The sequence below is a fragment of the Sus scrofa genome, chromosome 4, assembly GCF_000003025.6.
Source record: "Sus scrofa isolate TJ Tabasco breed Duroc chromosome 4, Sscrofa11.1, whole genome shotgun sequence".
Classification (NCBI taxonomy): Eukaryota; Metazoa; Chordata; class Mammalia; order Artiodactyla; family Suidae; genus Sus; species Sus scrofa.
The window spans coordinates 101,139,279-101,153,174 of NC_010446.5; the positions used below are offsets into that span (position 1 = coordinate 101,139,279).

Sequence of the window (13,896 nt, forward strand, 5' to 3'; positions counted from 1 at the left end):
ACGGATAAGTGGAGAAGCAGGTCTTATTGCATCATGATTTTAAATTCTGAGCTCTGGGGGTTCCCATTATAGATTAGTGGGTTAAGAACCCGACATAGTGTCCCTATGGATGCAGGTTCAATCCCTGGCCTTGCTCAATGGGTTAAGGATCCAGCGTTGCCACAAGCTGCAGCGTAGGTCACAGATGTGGCTAAGATCTGGTATTGCTGTGGCTGTGGCATTGGTCAGCAACTGCAGTTCTGATTTGACCCCTAGGCTGGGAACTTCCATATGCCACAGATGCTCCTGTTAAAAGAAAAAAAAAAAAAATTCTGAGCTCTTATCATGCCATGTTATTACACTTGACCATGATTCTGAAGGTGTACTAAGGTCTCTAAAATAACAGAGTCTGGATTCCTCAGTTCTTTACATATTATCACAGAGATGCTCAACTTCTATGAAGAGGTACACTTTTGTTGTAAGTTCTTGATTACTGGGAAAGGAAAGGATATTTACTCAGGCAACAGGATGTAGTATTTCCCATTATTCCTGGACCAAGACCCCTGAAAGTCTGAGTACAGCCATGAGGGTGTCATGGTAGAAAAAGTATCGAAAACTTCCATGTTAGCTTATGATGTAACCTTTGCTCTTCTTTCACACCTTCATAATTCTGTCATATCAGAAATCTCTCAGTGCAAGTCTCTGAGGCGAACCTAATTGGTTCTGGAACAAGTGAACACTGGGTCGATGATGAGGGGCCCCAGCCAAAGAAAGCCAAGGTAAGCTGGCCGTAGTAGAACCACCATTATCTGTTCACATTTCATATTTCTGTCCTTTGGTATCTAGAGTGTCACAGATGAGGCAACAAGGGTGGCAGTCTTTACACATTACCCAAGCAATGGCTAGTCTAGGTTGTCTCAAAAGGCAGGAATCTTTATGTCATTGCTGGCCTTGTGTTACCCATGTAAGTTTTTTCAAAAGAACTCTTTAAAAATAATAAACGTGCTTCCTTTCTCGAGTGTCATGTTGATGGTACTTGAATAAGGACAGTAGAGTATAAATAGCCATTTTCTTCATGGCTAGATCTCTCCTGTACCCTCTCTGGCCACCTCTTCTGGAAGAGAAAGTGGAATTACTCAGTGGAAGAAAGCCAATGACCACTGAGTTGAGAGGCTTCGCATCTTGAACTCTAGAAACTGAAGCCATATTTCTATATGGTTTGTAAGGGTATGGTGGGCCGAGTCTGACATGAAAAAGGAAACCATTTACCCATAGATATACAGGGCTGGGATATGCATGAATCCCATGAATATTCTAAATCGGCTTGAGGAGTACGGGTATGCAGTACACCATAATGGTTAAGAGCTTTGCTTAAGCTACGTTCAGAGCTGCACTCAAGTCCAAAACTGGCACTTAGTAGCTTGGTACATTGCTTAACCTCTTTGTACTTATTATCCTTGTCTGTAAGATAGGGATAATAATAATACTAATTCTTTCCTTTATGAATTGTTGTGAGGCTTAAATACAGTGATGCATGTAAATTGCCTTACTTGTTTTCTGTCATATACTATATATTCAATAAGGGGCTGCTGATTTTAAAATTATACTAGTAATTATTCAACAAATACTTCCTGAGTGCTTGCTCTATGCTGGACACTGGGTTGAGTGCAGGGTGCAGGAGGCATCCTTGCTCAAGTCTTGTTCCCTGTTCTGAGGATCTTGCAGATAGCAGTGGGGACTGCATATAGTGCCGCGTGAGTTCTTAACACACGGTCAGTTCAGTAGAGGGAGCAGAGCGTGCTCTTTAGGACCAACAAGAGGAAGTAAAGTCTACTTTCTCTTTAAAGGGTAGGTAAGAGTTAGTCAAACAGAAAATTGGGAGAGATGATGGCAGCCTGAGGGAACAACACAGGAAAGAGCTGAGTAGCAGGAAAACGGTGCTTTGGGGATCTATAGATGGCATGTTAGGTAGGTAATAGAAGTGACATTTTGAAGCCAAAGCCTAGAGTGTGGGATGGGGAGTGTGGAATGGGGAGGTTAAAAGAGTTGTACAGATGATGCACAAGAGGGGAACTGGAACCACATGACAAGAGCAGCGGGAAGCCAAAGTGGATAATGATGTAGATGGTTAGGTGGGAGGAGAGAGAAAACTGGGTGGGAGATTTCAAGTGGTGGGAGACTCTGGGCTAGCTCCAGAGTCTTGTCTGCAGTTCCTGGGGGTGGGCCACATTGGTAGGGAGAGTTCTCTTCTTTCAGGCTGAAGATGAGGCTTTACTCTCAGAAGAAGATGATCCCATTGATCGGCGACCATGGACGCAGCAGCACCTTGAAGCTGCAGATATCCGCAGGACACCGTCGTTGGCTCTCACTCCTCCGCAGGCAGAGCAGGAGGTGGATGTGCTGGATGTGAATGTCCGCGGCCCAGGTCAGCACCTGCAAGCCCTCCCTTCTTCTCTCCAGCGTGCCTGCCCTTGGTTCCACCTCATTTCCCCTGTGTTTGCCTCACTTGGTGATGTACTCCCTTCTGACTTCACAGACTAAAAATCACCTTGAGGAAATGAATGCTTAAAGAACACAGGCTTGCAGAAATTACGAATGTATATGAGAAGAGAGGGAAGGATTTCATATTGCTTCAACTACAGCTGGCTGGACAACAAATAGGCTGATTACATGGGACAGACTTCAGTAGGACAGAAAAATAATATCCCAAAACAGAGGGATTGGGAATTAGTTTAGTTCATAACTTAGTGCCTATAGTTTATTCATAGTGGATATTTTTTAAATGTCCAATTTAAAATAGCATAGCACTTAGAAACTTGAACAGAAAAGCTTATTTAACTCAGAGGATAGCTCCCCTTTACATCAAGGAGCTATCACATTTGCCACTGACTTATGAAGGAAAAGTCAGTGGCAAATGTAAAACTAATTGCCGGTCACCATGAGAAGCACAGAGGTTTTTTCAAAAGAATAATTTTACTCAAACTGTTCCAACAATAGGGTTAATTGAACATTAATGTCCTCCTCTTCTTTGAATACTTGTGGAATTTTCTTTTCCTCTAGATGGGTGCACCCCACTGATGCTGGCTTCTCTCCGAGGAGGCAGCTCAGATATGAGTGATGAAGATGAAGATGCAGAGGACTCTTCTGCCAACATCATCACAGACTTGGTCTACCAGGGTGCTAGCCTCCAGGCTCAGACAGACCGGACTGGTGAGATGGCCCTGCACCTTGCAGCCCGCTACTCGAGGGCTGATGCTGCCAAACGTCTCCTGGATGCAGGTGCAGATGCCAATGCCCAGGACAACATGGGCCGCTGCCCTCTCCATGCCGCAGTGGCCGCTGATGCCCAGGGTGTCTTCCAGGTAAAGAACATGCGAAGGGTTGGTTCCTTATGGAGCTCTAATTTACCTTTATTAAGGCATTTGATATCCCATTGCATTTGTTCAATAATTCTTTGAGAGAATAAGGCAGAAGATAGGATCATGCTTGCTGGATGGGAAAGCAAGAAAAGGGAAGCAGCCAGAGGCCTGACTATATACAACTAGGTAGTGATAGAGCCAACAGCAGTCTTCTGATTGTTAATTGCTGTTTTGTTTTGTTTTGTTTTTAATGTGGCAAAAATACCTCTCAAATGAACAGATCAGATGGGAGTGATACCTGTTATGAAGCCTCTGAGTAGTGTCAGCTTCTCCCTCTAGATTTATCTGACTGTATGGGTTTCCAGCTGCTTCTTGGTGGTTTTCTTGACGTGAGTTCACAGTATACACCTGATGCCCTATTAATTTTACTCTTATGAGGAAGTTGGAAGCACTCTGTATCATCTTAACCTGTACACTCTAAGTGAGGTTGTGGTATTTTCCAACATCCCACTTCTTTCTTTAGAAAGTAGAAGTACATTACCTTGCATAGCCCTTGTCTCTTGAGCACCTGTTTCTTTGTATATTCATTCATCCCCTTATTCCTTCCTTCCTTCATTCATTCAACAAATATTTATTGATTGACCATGGTAGAACCTTGGGCACAAAGATAATAAGACATTCCCTGCCTTCGAGGAACTTACAGTGTAGCCTCAGTTCTGATGCTCTTATTTCTTATTTTAGCTTCATTATTTTTTTATCCAGGTGACTCTCTTCTGTACTTTCTCATATTATAGATATTGATCCGCAACCGAGTAACTGATCTAGATGCCAGGATGAATGATGGTACTACACCCCTGATTCTGGCTGCCCGCCTAGCTGTGGAAGGAATGGTGGCGGAATTGATCAATTGCCAAGCAGATGTGAATGCAGTGGATGATCATGGTAGGGATGAGAAGCAGGGATTCAGATTCCTACCTGCAAACAAGCTTCTTAGGAGGAAAATTCTTACGTAATCCTTAAAGAGCTGTCTCAGACCTGAATCCACTGAAGATTCATTCATTCATTCTACCTTTTACCATACTGAGCTCAGAGATCTGAGCCAGTAGGGGGTCCATAGATGAAGCAGGGGAGGGATTTTTAGTGAGGGTTCTTAGATCTCAAAGCGGGTGTGTGAAGGTTTGCCTATATAGGTTCGCAGGCCTACCCACTTTTGATATGAGGATAAGAGAGCTGACTTCATTGTGGGGGTGGAGGTTGTGAGATACCCTAAATGTACATTCTGGCATGTAATCAATAAACAGGTTATTGTCTTCTGTGTGTGACAGGGTAGATTCTGCCATGTGATAATATCACACCATAGACAGATCATCCTTTTACTTAGCAGTCTTCTGAAGGCTAGCAGCCTGTACTGTACTATTTCTAGAATAGGGGAAAATGAAGATAATACTTAGGTTTTTTCTGTGGGTCCCCAGAGAGAACTAGCATCCTGCTGCTGAAAAGTTCAAGGTTTCCTTGTATAAGTCATGGTGCTTCTCTATAGTGAGAGTAGGACGTGTCCTCTACTCTGTCTGCTTATAAAAATTTTTTTTCCCTGCAGGAAAATCTGCTCTTCACTGGGCAGCTGCTGTGAATAATGTGGAGGCAACCCTTTTGCTGTTAAAAAACGGGGCCAACCGAGATATGCAGGACAACAAGGTAGAGTCTGGGCTCTGAGCTGGAGGGCAGGCATAGCAAGGCTTCTGGTGATAAGGCCTTCCCTTTTCTCCTATCACTCCTCTCGTGATAAGGACAGGCAAAGATGGAAGCAGGTTGGATGGGAACTTGGTTCAAGGAGCTTGAGGACTTGTATTGGGCTTATCCAGGGATGTGTCAAGATGGAGCCTTCTGCCTGCTCAGTTATACTCAATCTGTACCAGGCTGACTGCCAGTAACCTTGGTGTAGCCTTTGCCACCTTTCTTTTCTTTGACGTTTCCTTTTTTCCTCATCTTTGTTCTGTTCATACTCACTTCCTTTTGACTTCTTTCTTCTTGTTTGTTTCCCTACTGCTCTTTTTTCCCTCTCCTTGGGCACCATGATGTTATCCTGTTTGCGTTTCTTTCTCTTAGTTTTCTGTCATGCTTCACCTCTCTTGCCCATCTTATCTTCTTGCATTCATTTCCTCTTTTTCCTTATTTTAGCTCTTTCCCTCATGTTTTGTCTCTTCTTTCTTTTACTTTCCCTCTTTTTTTCCAGTTCTGTATATGCTTTATGTTCTTCCCCCTTAGCTTTCTTGTTTCTAAGTGTTATTCCTAATGTTCACCCTGGTTTGATAGGCTCAGTGCTCTTTTAAGTGAACCTCTGGCTCAGGGACATGCTTTATTTCACACATTCCCCACTAAGTCTCTGAGATAAAACCCTCAGTGGGGCAAAATTGGTTATTGGGGAGGGGTAAAATAATCTTATTCTTTCTACATATAAAGCACAGATATTCATTCAGTTTTGTGGTAGATATACACTTTATTTGTGTAAATTAAAATTTCATGCAGGAAGACAGGAAAAAATGTCTAAAGGGATGATAACAAAAAGGTCAAGAAACACTGCTATCTGTATTCTCAAGAGTGTTACTAAAATGTGCTCTCTGTGGGCCTTTTCTGTAGGAAGAGACACCTCTGTTTCTTGCTGCCCGGGAGGGGAGCTATGAAGCTGCCAAGATCCTGTTGGACCATTTTGCCAATCGGGACATCACAGACCACATGGATCGTCTTCCCCGGGATGTGGCTCGGGACCGCATGCACCATGACATCGTGCGCCTCTTGGACGAGTACAATGTGACACCGAGCCCTCCAGGCACTGTGCTGACTTCTGCTCTCTCACCTGTCATCTGTGGGCCCAACAGATCTTTTCTCAGTCTGAAGCACACCCCGATGGGCAAGAAGTCTAGACGGCCCAATGCCAAGAATGCTGTGCCCACTAGTCTCCCTAACCTGGCCAAGGAGGGCAAGGATGCCAAGGGGAATAGGAGGAAGAAGTCTCTGAGTGACAAGGGCCAGCTGTCTGAGAGCTCAGTGACTCTCTCCCCTGTCGATTCCCTAGAATCTCCTCACACTTATGTTTCTGATACCACATCCTCTCCAATGATCACATCTCCTGGAATCTTACAGGCCTCACCCAACCCTATGTTGGCCCCTGCTGCGCCCCCTGCCCCAGTCCATGCACAGCATGCACTGTCCTTCTCTAACCTTCATGAGATGCAGCCCTTGGCCCATGGGACCAGCACTGTGCTTCCCTCAGTGAGCCAGCTGCTGTCCCACCACCACATTGTTCCCCCAGGCAGCAGCAGTGCCGGGAGCTTGGGTAGGCTACATCCAGTCACTGTCCCAGCAGACTGGATGAACCGCGTGGAGGTGAATGAGACCCAGTACAATGAGATGTTTAGTATGGTCCTGGCTCCAGCTGAGGGCACCCACCCTGGCATAACTCCTCAGAGCAGGCCGCCTGAAGGGAAGCATTTAACCACCTCTCGAGAGCCCTTGCCCCCCATTGTGACTTTCCAGCTAATCCCCAAAGGCAGCATTGCCCAACCGGCTGGGGCTGCCCAGCCTCCATCCAACTGCCCTCCAGCTGTTGCAGGCAATCTGCCCACTATGTATCAGATTCCAGAAATGGCTCGTTTGCCCAGTATGGCTTTTCCCACTGGCATGATGCCCCAGCAGGATGGGCAGGTTGCTCAGACCATTCTCCCAGCCTATCATCCCTTTCCAGCCTCTGTGGGCAAGTACCCCACACCACCTTCACAGCATAGTTATGCTTCCTCCAATGCTGCTGAGAGAACGCCCAGTCACAGTGGCCACCTCCAGGGCGAGCATCCCTATCTGACACCATCCCCAGAATCTCCTGACCAGTGGTCAAGTTCATCACCCCACTCTGCTTCTGACTGGTCAGATGTGACCACCAGCCCTACTCCCGGGGGTGCTGGAGGAGGTCAGCGGGGACCTGGGACACACATGTCTGAGCCACCACGCGGCAACATGCAGGTTTATGCATGAAAGAGTCTGCCTCCAGCGTAGGGTCAGAACTCTTATTGTAAATGCTGCTGAGGAACAAATGAAGGTCATCCGGGAGAGAAATGAAGAAATCTCTGGCACCAGCTTCTGGAGGCAGGAGCGAGGAGAGGCTCTTAACTTGTAGATGATGCAAAGGAAGCAATATATATATTAGCTTCACTGTGTATCTGCAGGGTTTTGGAGAGGGAGGGACAAGGCTCCTTGTAATTTCTTGCCCATCAAGCCCAAGGTCATGGAATTGCAAGATGAATATAAGACTTGGGACCATGTTTCCTCTCTTCAATATGAAGAATAAGATGGATGCCTGACAAAGCTCAGACATTCTTGCAGCTTGGACTGCATGTTCAGCCCTGGGGGCTTCTGCCATATCCATGAGAAGATTCTGCAGTAGAATCCTATTGGGAATTGTGCCCTGGAATTCTGCCCAAGTGGAACTATCTCATCTTCTCATCTTTGGAAAGTCTTTGACTTCACCTGGTGCTTTTAATTGTTGCACCTCTCTGTGGCTGGAACCCCACCTGCATGTTATAGGGCAAGACTTTTGTGCTTTTAATCATTCCTGCTCTGGAAAGCACCTGCAGCCTCCTTTCCCCTTCCTATTTTCCCAGTGTCCCTAGAAATCTCACAGGGTTTTCTTTTATGGTTCTCAGCAGAAACCTTTCAAGTATATTTCTTTAGAAAATGGACATAGTGCATTCTCCTACTTAATAGCATTCCTAGAAGAAGAAGGGGAGCAAAATATTTTTCTTTGAACCCATTTAGGGGACCAGAAGCCCCTTCAAGAGGCTGCACCTAAATTCTCTTGCCTGCATACAAGGTTCCTACAAAACTTCCCAGGAAGAAGAGTTAGAATCTGTTGTTGTTCCATTTTGGGGCCTAGTAAGTGTGTAAGGTTTATTCTTGGCAGAGTAAATAATATGACCCCATTTAAAAAACAAAACAAAACAAACAAACAAAAGGTTTGGAATGTTGGAATGACGAAGAGATAAGCTAACTCATGCAGGAAGTGGTTACCTACTAACAGGTCCCTGCCAAGCATTCCATTGATTGCCTGTGGGAAACATATTTGTTCCCAGGTTTGAGAACCTCTGCCTGCTTCACTCAGGCACCCAGCAGAGGAAGATTGTCTTAGCTGTTGAGCCTTCCCCTCCATGTATCATCACAGAAGAAAATATCTGAAATGATATCCCTTGCTGTTTAGAACTGAAATTTCCTCCACTCAAGGGCCCCTGTGGCAGTTGTCTTTCTGTTGTCAGATGGTCATAGTCTCTACTTCCTGATGTTCCTTCTGATTCCAGGCCCCTTCGCCTGTGTTCCCTCCATGCTCTGTGGTCCAATTGCAGATGCACTCAACAAGTTCTCACTAAACACCTGTGTTTTCTATGTTCAAGTGTGGGAAAGAGAACATCAGCCTAGTTTTCTAGGACCTAAGCCACCCTTATAAGAAGGCCAGGAAGGGAAGAACTATGCAGTAGCCTTTGCTGTCTTTTGCTACCATTGATTTTCCTTTCAGTCATGAGATTCCCTATTGGGCAGCTAGTATAGACACTTATCAGGGGAATTTTTCTTTCATACAGTCACCTAGGTAATGGACCATGACAGTCATTCTCATGTCTTGTCTTCCTCATGTTCAGATTGAGATTGCATCTCACCTGAGTCTGCTTCCTGTATGTGTGGTCTTGGCAACTTTCTGGACCCTCTGTCAAGGAAAGACACATTCTAGCAAACACTTGAGATAGGGGAAAAATACGGAGTTCCCGTCGTGGCTCAGTGGTTAACGAATCTAGGAACCAGAGGTTGCGAGTTCGATCCCAGGCCTAACTCAGTGGGTTAAGGATCTGGTGTTGCCATGAGCTGTGGTGTAGGTCGCAGACATGGCTTGGATCCTGCATTGCTGTGGTTCTGGTGTAGGCCGACAGCTACAGCTTCCATTAGACCCCTAACCTAGGAACCTCCATATGCCATGGGTGCGGCCCTAAAAAGACAAGGCAAAACAAAAAAGAAATAGGGGAAAAACAGTGTTCTTCCTCTTCCAGAGTCAGCTAATAACTGGTCCTTTATCCACACTGGTCCCTTCTGCCTGGTGCTATGATGTCATGACACATGGAAAATTAGTTCTGCTGGGAGCATTTTGCAGATGTTAGTAGGTGGTCTGCCTGCCCTGTGTTGGCTTCGATGATGGTCTTCATTCCTGCCTTGCCTGGGAGTTTTTATCACTTCCTCCCATTTACCTGATTTATTTTGTCTGTGTGTGGCTTTGTCTGGCTTCACATGGAAACCCTGTGTGTCCGTTAACATGGACATCTATGAAGGGTTTTTCAGTCCTGTCCAAGTTGAACTAAAAAATAATTAGTTCTTCCCTATTTAAGCAGATTTTTGTTCATTCTGTATTTTATTCTCTCACATGGCAACTCTACCAGCCCCTTTTGTAATGTGTGTTATTTTATCATTCTAAACGGTGACCGACTATCCCTGGACCCATTTGTTGATTCACAGACCGGGAGAACCCATCTACATGGACCACTGTGCACCCCACCACTTCTACACTTTTCTGACATCCCATTCTAGCCCCTCTTCCTGAAAGTGTCAGCCTCTGGCCAGGAGCTCCATCCCTTATAGCCTCCATCTGCAAGCACACTGCAGGCCTAACTTGCTTGTTCCTCTTTGGGATTCTTTGGGTTTGGGGACGTGAATATGAAAGCTTCCATTAGAGACCACGAACGAGCCTCAGTGATGAGGAGGAAGACACTGCCTTTCAAGCATTTATCAATCACTTAGATTGTAAGAATCCTTGAGTTGTATAGTATCTAGTAAGAGAGAAGGTAAGATGGAAAAATCCCTTTATCTGGGTTCTGAATTGGAGATTAAGTTTGTATGGAACACATCTTTTATGTCAGGTACAGGTGACCCTCTGTGCCTCCCACATTTTTGTTTTATCTTTATAAATTTTTCCTTTAATTCCACTTCTGTCTGCCTTTGGGGATATATATATTTTTTTTTTATTTGTCTTGTGTTAAGCATCATTTTCTGACTTACATAGTGGTGAGGAAGAGAGAGGTTTGAGGGAAAGAGAGACTGAGAAAGATTTTATGTAAGCAATCAGCTGTGATGCACAAGCCCATTATATCATCTTATTCTTAAATTTGCTAGTTCATAATTCTTGCATAGAAAAGAACCAAAGGAGTAATTTTGTTGGCAGGTGGTTTAGGGATTTTGGCCTTAACTAATATACTGAATGTATGATAACTGTTTGAGAGGACAAGTTTATATGCCCTGAGGCTCCCAGTCATAACTGTTTGGTACTTCTTTGTGGTACTTCTTCTGTTTGTGGCTTCTTTGTGTACATTTCTCTTAAAAGTGATATGGTATCTGTTTGTATGAGAAACCCAATAACCAATAAAATGACTGCATATTCCTAACTATATACATAGCGAGGAAAATGCACAGTTTTTAATTTTCAAAGTGTCATTCTAAAAGTAGTTAAGACAAAATTTATAAGAAAGCATTTTTATCACAAAATAAAAAAGTTACATGTCAAGCTCAGTGGCACTGCAGTTTTTATTTGCCATTCTTGCATCCCTGGTCTTGCAGTGATTTACCTCATGATGTCATGATTTGCTAAGAGAAAACATTTTCTTTTCATTCTGAATCCCACATAGCCTAGCACTAGTCTTCTTTTTTTCTTTTTCCAGGCAGAAAATAAATACTTTCGAGGAAAAAGTTCCTGTCAAATAAGAAGCATCACAAGATCGAGTTACTTTCTGTGTACTAACTGGTGACATGGACAACTGCTCAGGATAAAGTGCCTCCCAAGGAAAATGTAGAGTGTTTGCTAAAGTCAGAGTTGAGATCTGGGATATAACTAACGAAAGCAATGGTGCTGTTAAGTAAATCATTAGTTTCCAATACTACTTGTCATTAAATTTTGTATAGAGTTAAAATATACAGCTATAAAATATTATTTTGCATATATATGGTAGCAAGTTCATTCATACACTTGTAAAGTCAATCAGTGAGAAGTCTGAACACAAATATTTGACATTGATGCTATAAATAGCATTTTAAACAATTGGTATCATATATTGGTTATCCTGAGAGTGTTATAATTTTATGTAAAACATATTTGAGCTTTTATCTTGGGTTTTTAAATGTTGTAAAAAGAAAATGCATTTGAGAGCTAAGAAATGTCTCATGCAAGTCTGGTTCTCTGCAGGCTGGCTTCTCAGAGTTTTTCAGATTCTGGCAATGGCAGTGGCAACTGGCTCCATGGAAACCTACTGCAGTGGATCTGATCTGCCTATCATCCTACCCCTGCAATGGCAAGCATAGAAAACTAGTGCATGAACTGCAGGGACTATCCAGGTCTTTCCCAGGCATGACATGCGAGAAGGGAGAGCAGGGCTGGAGGCCAAGGGCTGCCACATCACACAGCTGGAACAATAGACTTGGACACCAGGCCACGGTCTGGGCTTCCCTGTCATGCAGCTAAAAGGCCCAAGGAGGGGGGAGAGTTCTTTTCTCAGAACTTGATAATAGAACTGTCAATGTCCGCACTCTGTCCGTGAGTAGGCAGACTGCAAGCCTGTTACTGCCTGCTTCCAAGTTATCCCACTTAACACTGCCTCAGGCTTGCTGTGTGATGGTTGGGTCATTCACCTCATTTGGTGACAGTATTTTTAAAATGAAATATGAACCAGTTGCTTGCAAAAGTCCTGAAGAGAGGTGGTACATGTGAAGTATATGTGTTTGCAGATGTGTGAATGGGTGTGAAACAGAGAGTGAATATAACTTTTCCTTCCTTTGAAATGGACTGTAACAAAATGCATTTAAAACATTTGCACCAGCCTAGTCCCTATTGCAGAGTGTGGGCAAACTCAGAATAATTCAAGAAGGGCATATTTACCAAAACTAATTATTTTTTAAATTTTTAAATTAAAGTATAATTGATTTAATGTTGTGCCAATTTCTGCTGTACAGCAAAGTGACCCAGTCATACACATATATACATTCTTATATTATCTTCCATCACTACCACAACCAATTGTGAAGTGTGTGTGAGATGTAGGGGAACACTAAGGGATGGTATAGCAAGTCCTAGTTAGCATCAGCAGCTATAAGCTCTCCCTGGTCCAAAGGGATGAAGGCAGGGAGAGGTTACTAGAAACTGGAAGGAGGGAGTCCTGTAGAACACATTAGCTCAAGGAGAGTTGTGGGTTCCGCCAGGGGAAGGAAGCCGGGGAATGAACACCATGATTTCATCCCTGCCACACTTCCACCCTGGACCCTCTTTGCTGAATCCAAGTGGAGGTCTGAAAATACAAGAGTTGGTTGGAATTGATCCTTAGGTACAGGTCGGCTTCCTGAGGCAGAGATCCTGGTGGAGAAAGGAAGAGACTAGGGCGCAAGTACAGCATTATCCAAAACTTTTTTTCGCCAATGATTGCATTTCTAAAAAACTTCTGCTGAAGTTTGATATGTGAGAACAAGAGGCACATAGAATTCTTTTACAAGAAGTAAAAGAATTATATATTGATAATCCTGACTTTTCCTGATCGACTACTGTATCTCTTCACCACCTTGTCTCTGACCACCCAAACCAAAGAAAGTCATTAGCAATAGGATGGATAAATGATAGTGCTGTCGTTCTGTGGAATACTACACAGAAATAAAAAAAAAAAAAACATGCAACAATATGAAGAGGGGTCCCTGAATAATGCTGAGCAAAATAGGCTGGACACTAAAAAATACAGTAAGTCAGAAAAACAAACAGTTGATAAATAAAGATCTGAATAGTGGGTACTCTTCTGGAAAAGGGTTCTTGTCTGAGAAGGAGGCAAGAAAAATCTTTCTGGAGTCTGAAAATACCTTGACTTTGGTGGTGATTTCATGAGTGTATACAAAATAAAATCTCATGTAAAATTTACTTAAGATTTATGAATTTTATTAATGTGAATTACACTTCAGTAAAATGTTTCTACAATACTGTCAGAAATGTATAAACATCTAATATTGTAAGTGTTATAATGTACAATAATATATAATTTTGTTATAAAATTATCAGACATTAATATTTTATCGTATTTGTTTCAAATGTCCAAAAATGAGGTAATATAGGTAAGACTCATATTCCCCTCATTCCATTCTCCTCCCTTTCTTCCTCCCTCCTTCCTTTTCCATTTACTTGTTTTCAGAAATTTAATGTGTGGAGATTATTTTATGCTTAATAACATTGTTATTTGCAATTGGTGATCCACGAAGCAAATACAGTTTCAAATTCAGTTGTAAATTGTGGGACTACAGAATTGCAAAATTATGTGAGCAAGGCAGGCTAGCTGTTGGCCTGCCAAGTAGGAGTTTCAGCAGTCCAGCTGGATAATCCATACTTGTCTGGGTCCCAACTGCTATTTGGCACTACCTGGTGTCACTTGGTTGGCTCAGCGTAAATGTGTTGAGGTTGAGCCTGGGTTCTGTAGTTAGATTAGGATTTGTAAATTCCTCATTGTGTAAATCATCA

At 43.3% G+C, this 13,896-nt stretch overlaps 1 protein-coding gene across 3 annotated transcripts in view; it reads left to right on the forward strand.

The window, feature by feature from the left end:
* Positions 1-13,070, forward strand: part of NOTCH2 (notch 2) — a 200,827-nt gene extending 187,757 nt beyond the window's left edge. For all 3 annotated transcript variants that reach the window (XM_021090691.1, XM_021090690.1, XM_021090689.1), the window contains exons 29-34: positions 662-758; positions 2,236-2,404; positions 3,040-3,341; positions 4,133-4,280; positions 4,936-5,033; positions 5,976-13,070. In XM_021090691.1, coding sequence (XP_020946350.1) covers positions 662-758; positions 2,236-2,404; positions 3,040-3,341; positions 4,133-4,280; positions 4,936-5,033; positions 5,976-7,364 — 2,203 coding nt within the window. In that variant the 3' untranslated portion in view covers positions 7,365-13,070. The remainder of the gene's footprint in view (positions 1-661; positions 759-2,235; positions 2,405-3,039; positions 3,342-4,132; positions 4,281-4,935; positions 5,034-5,975) is intronic.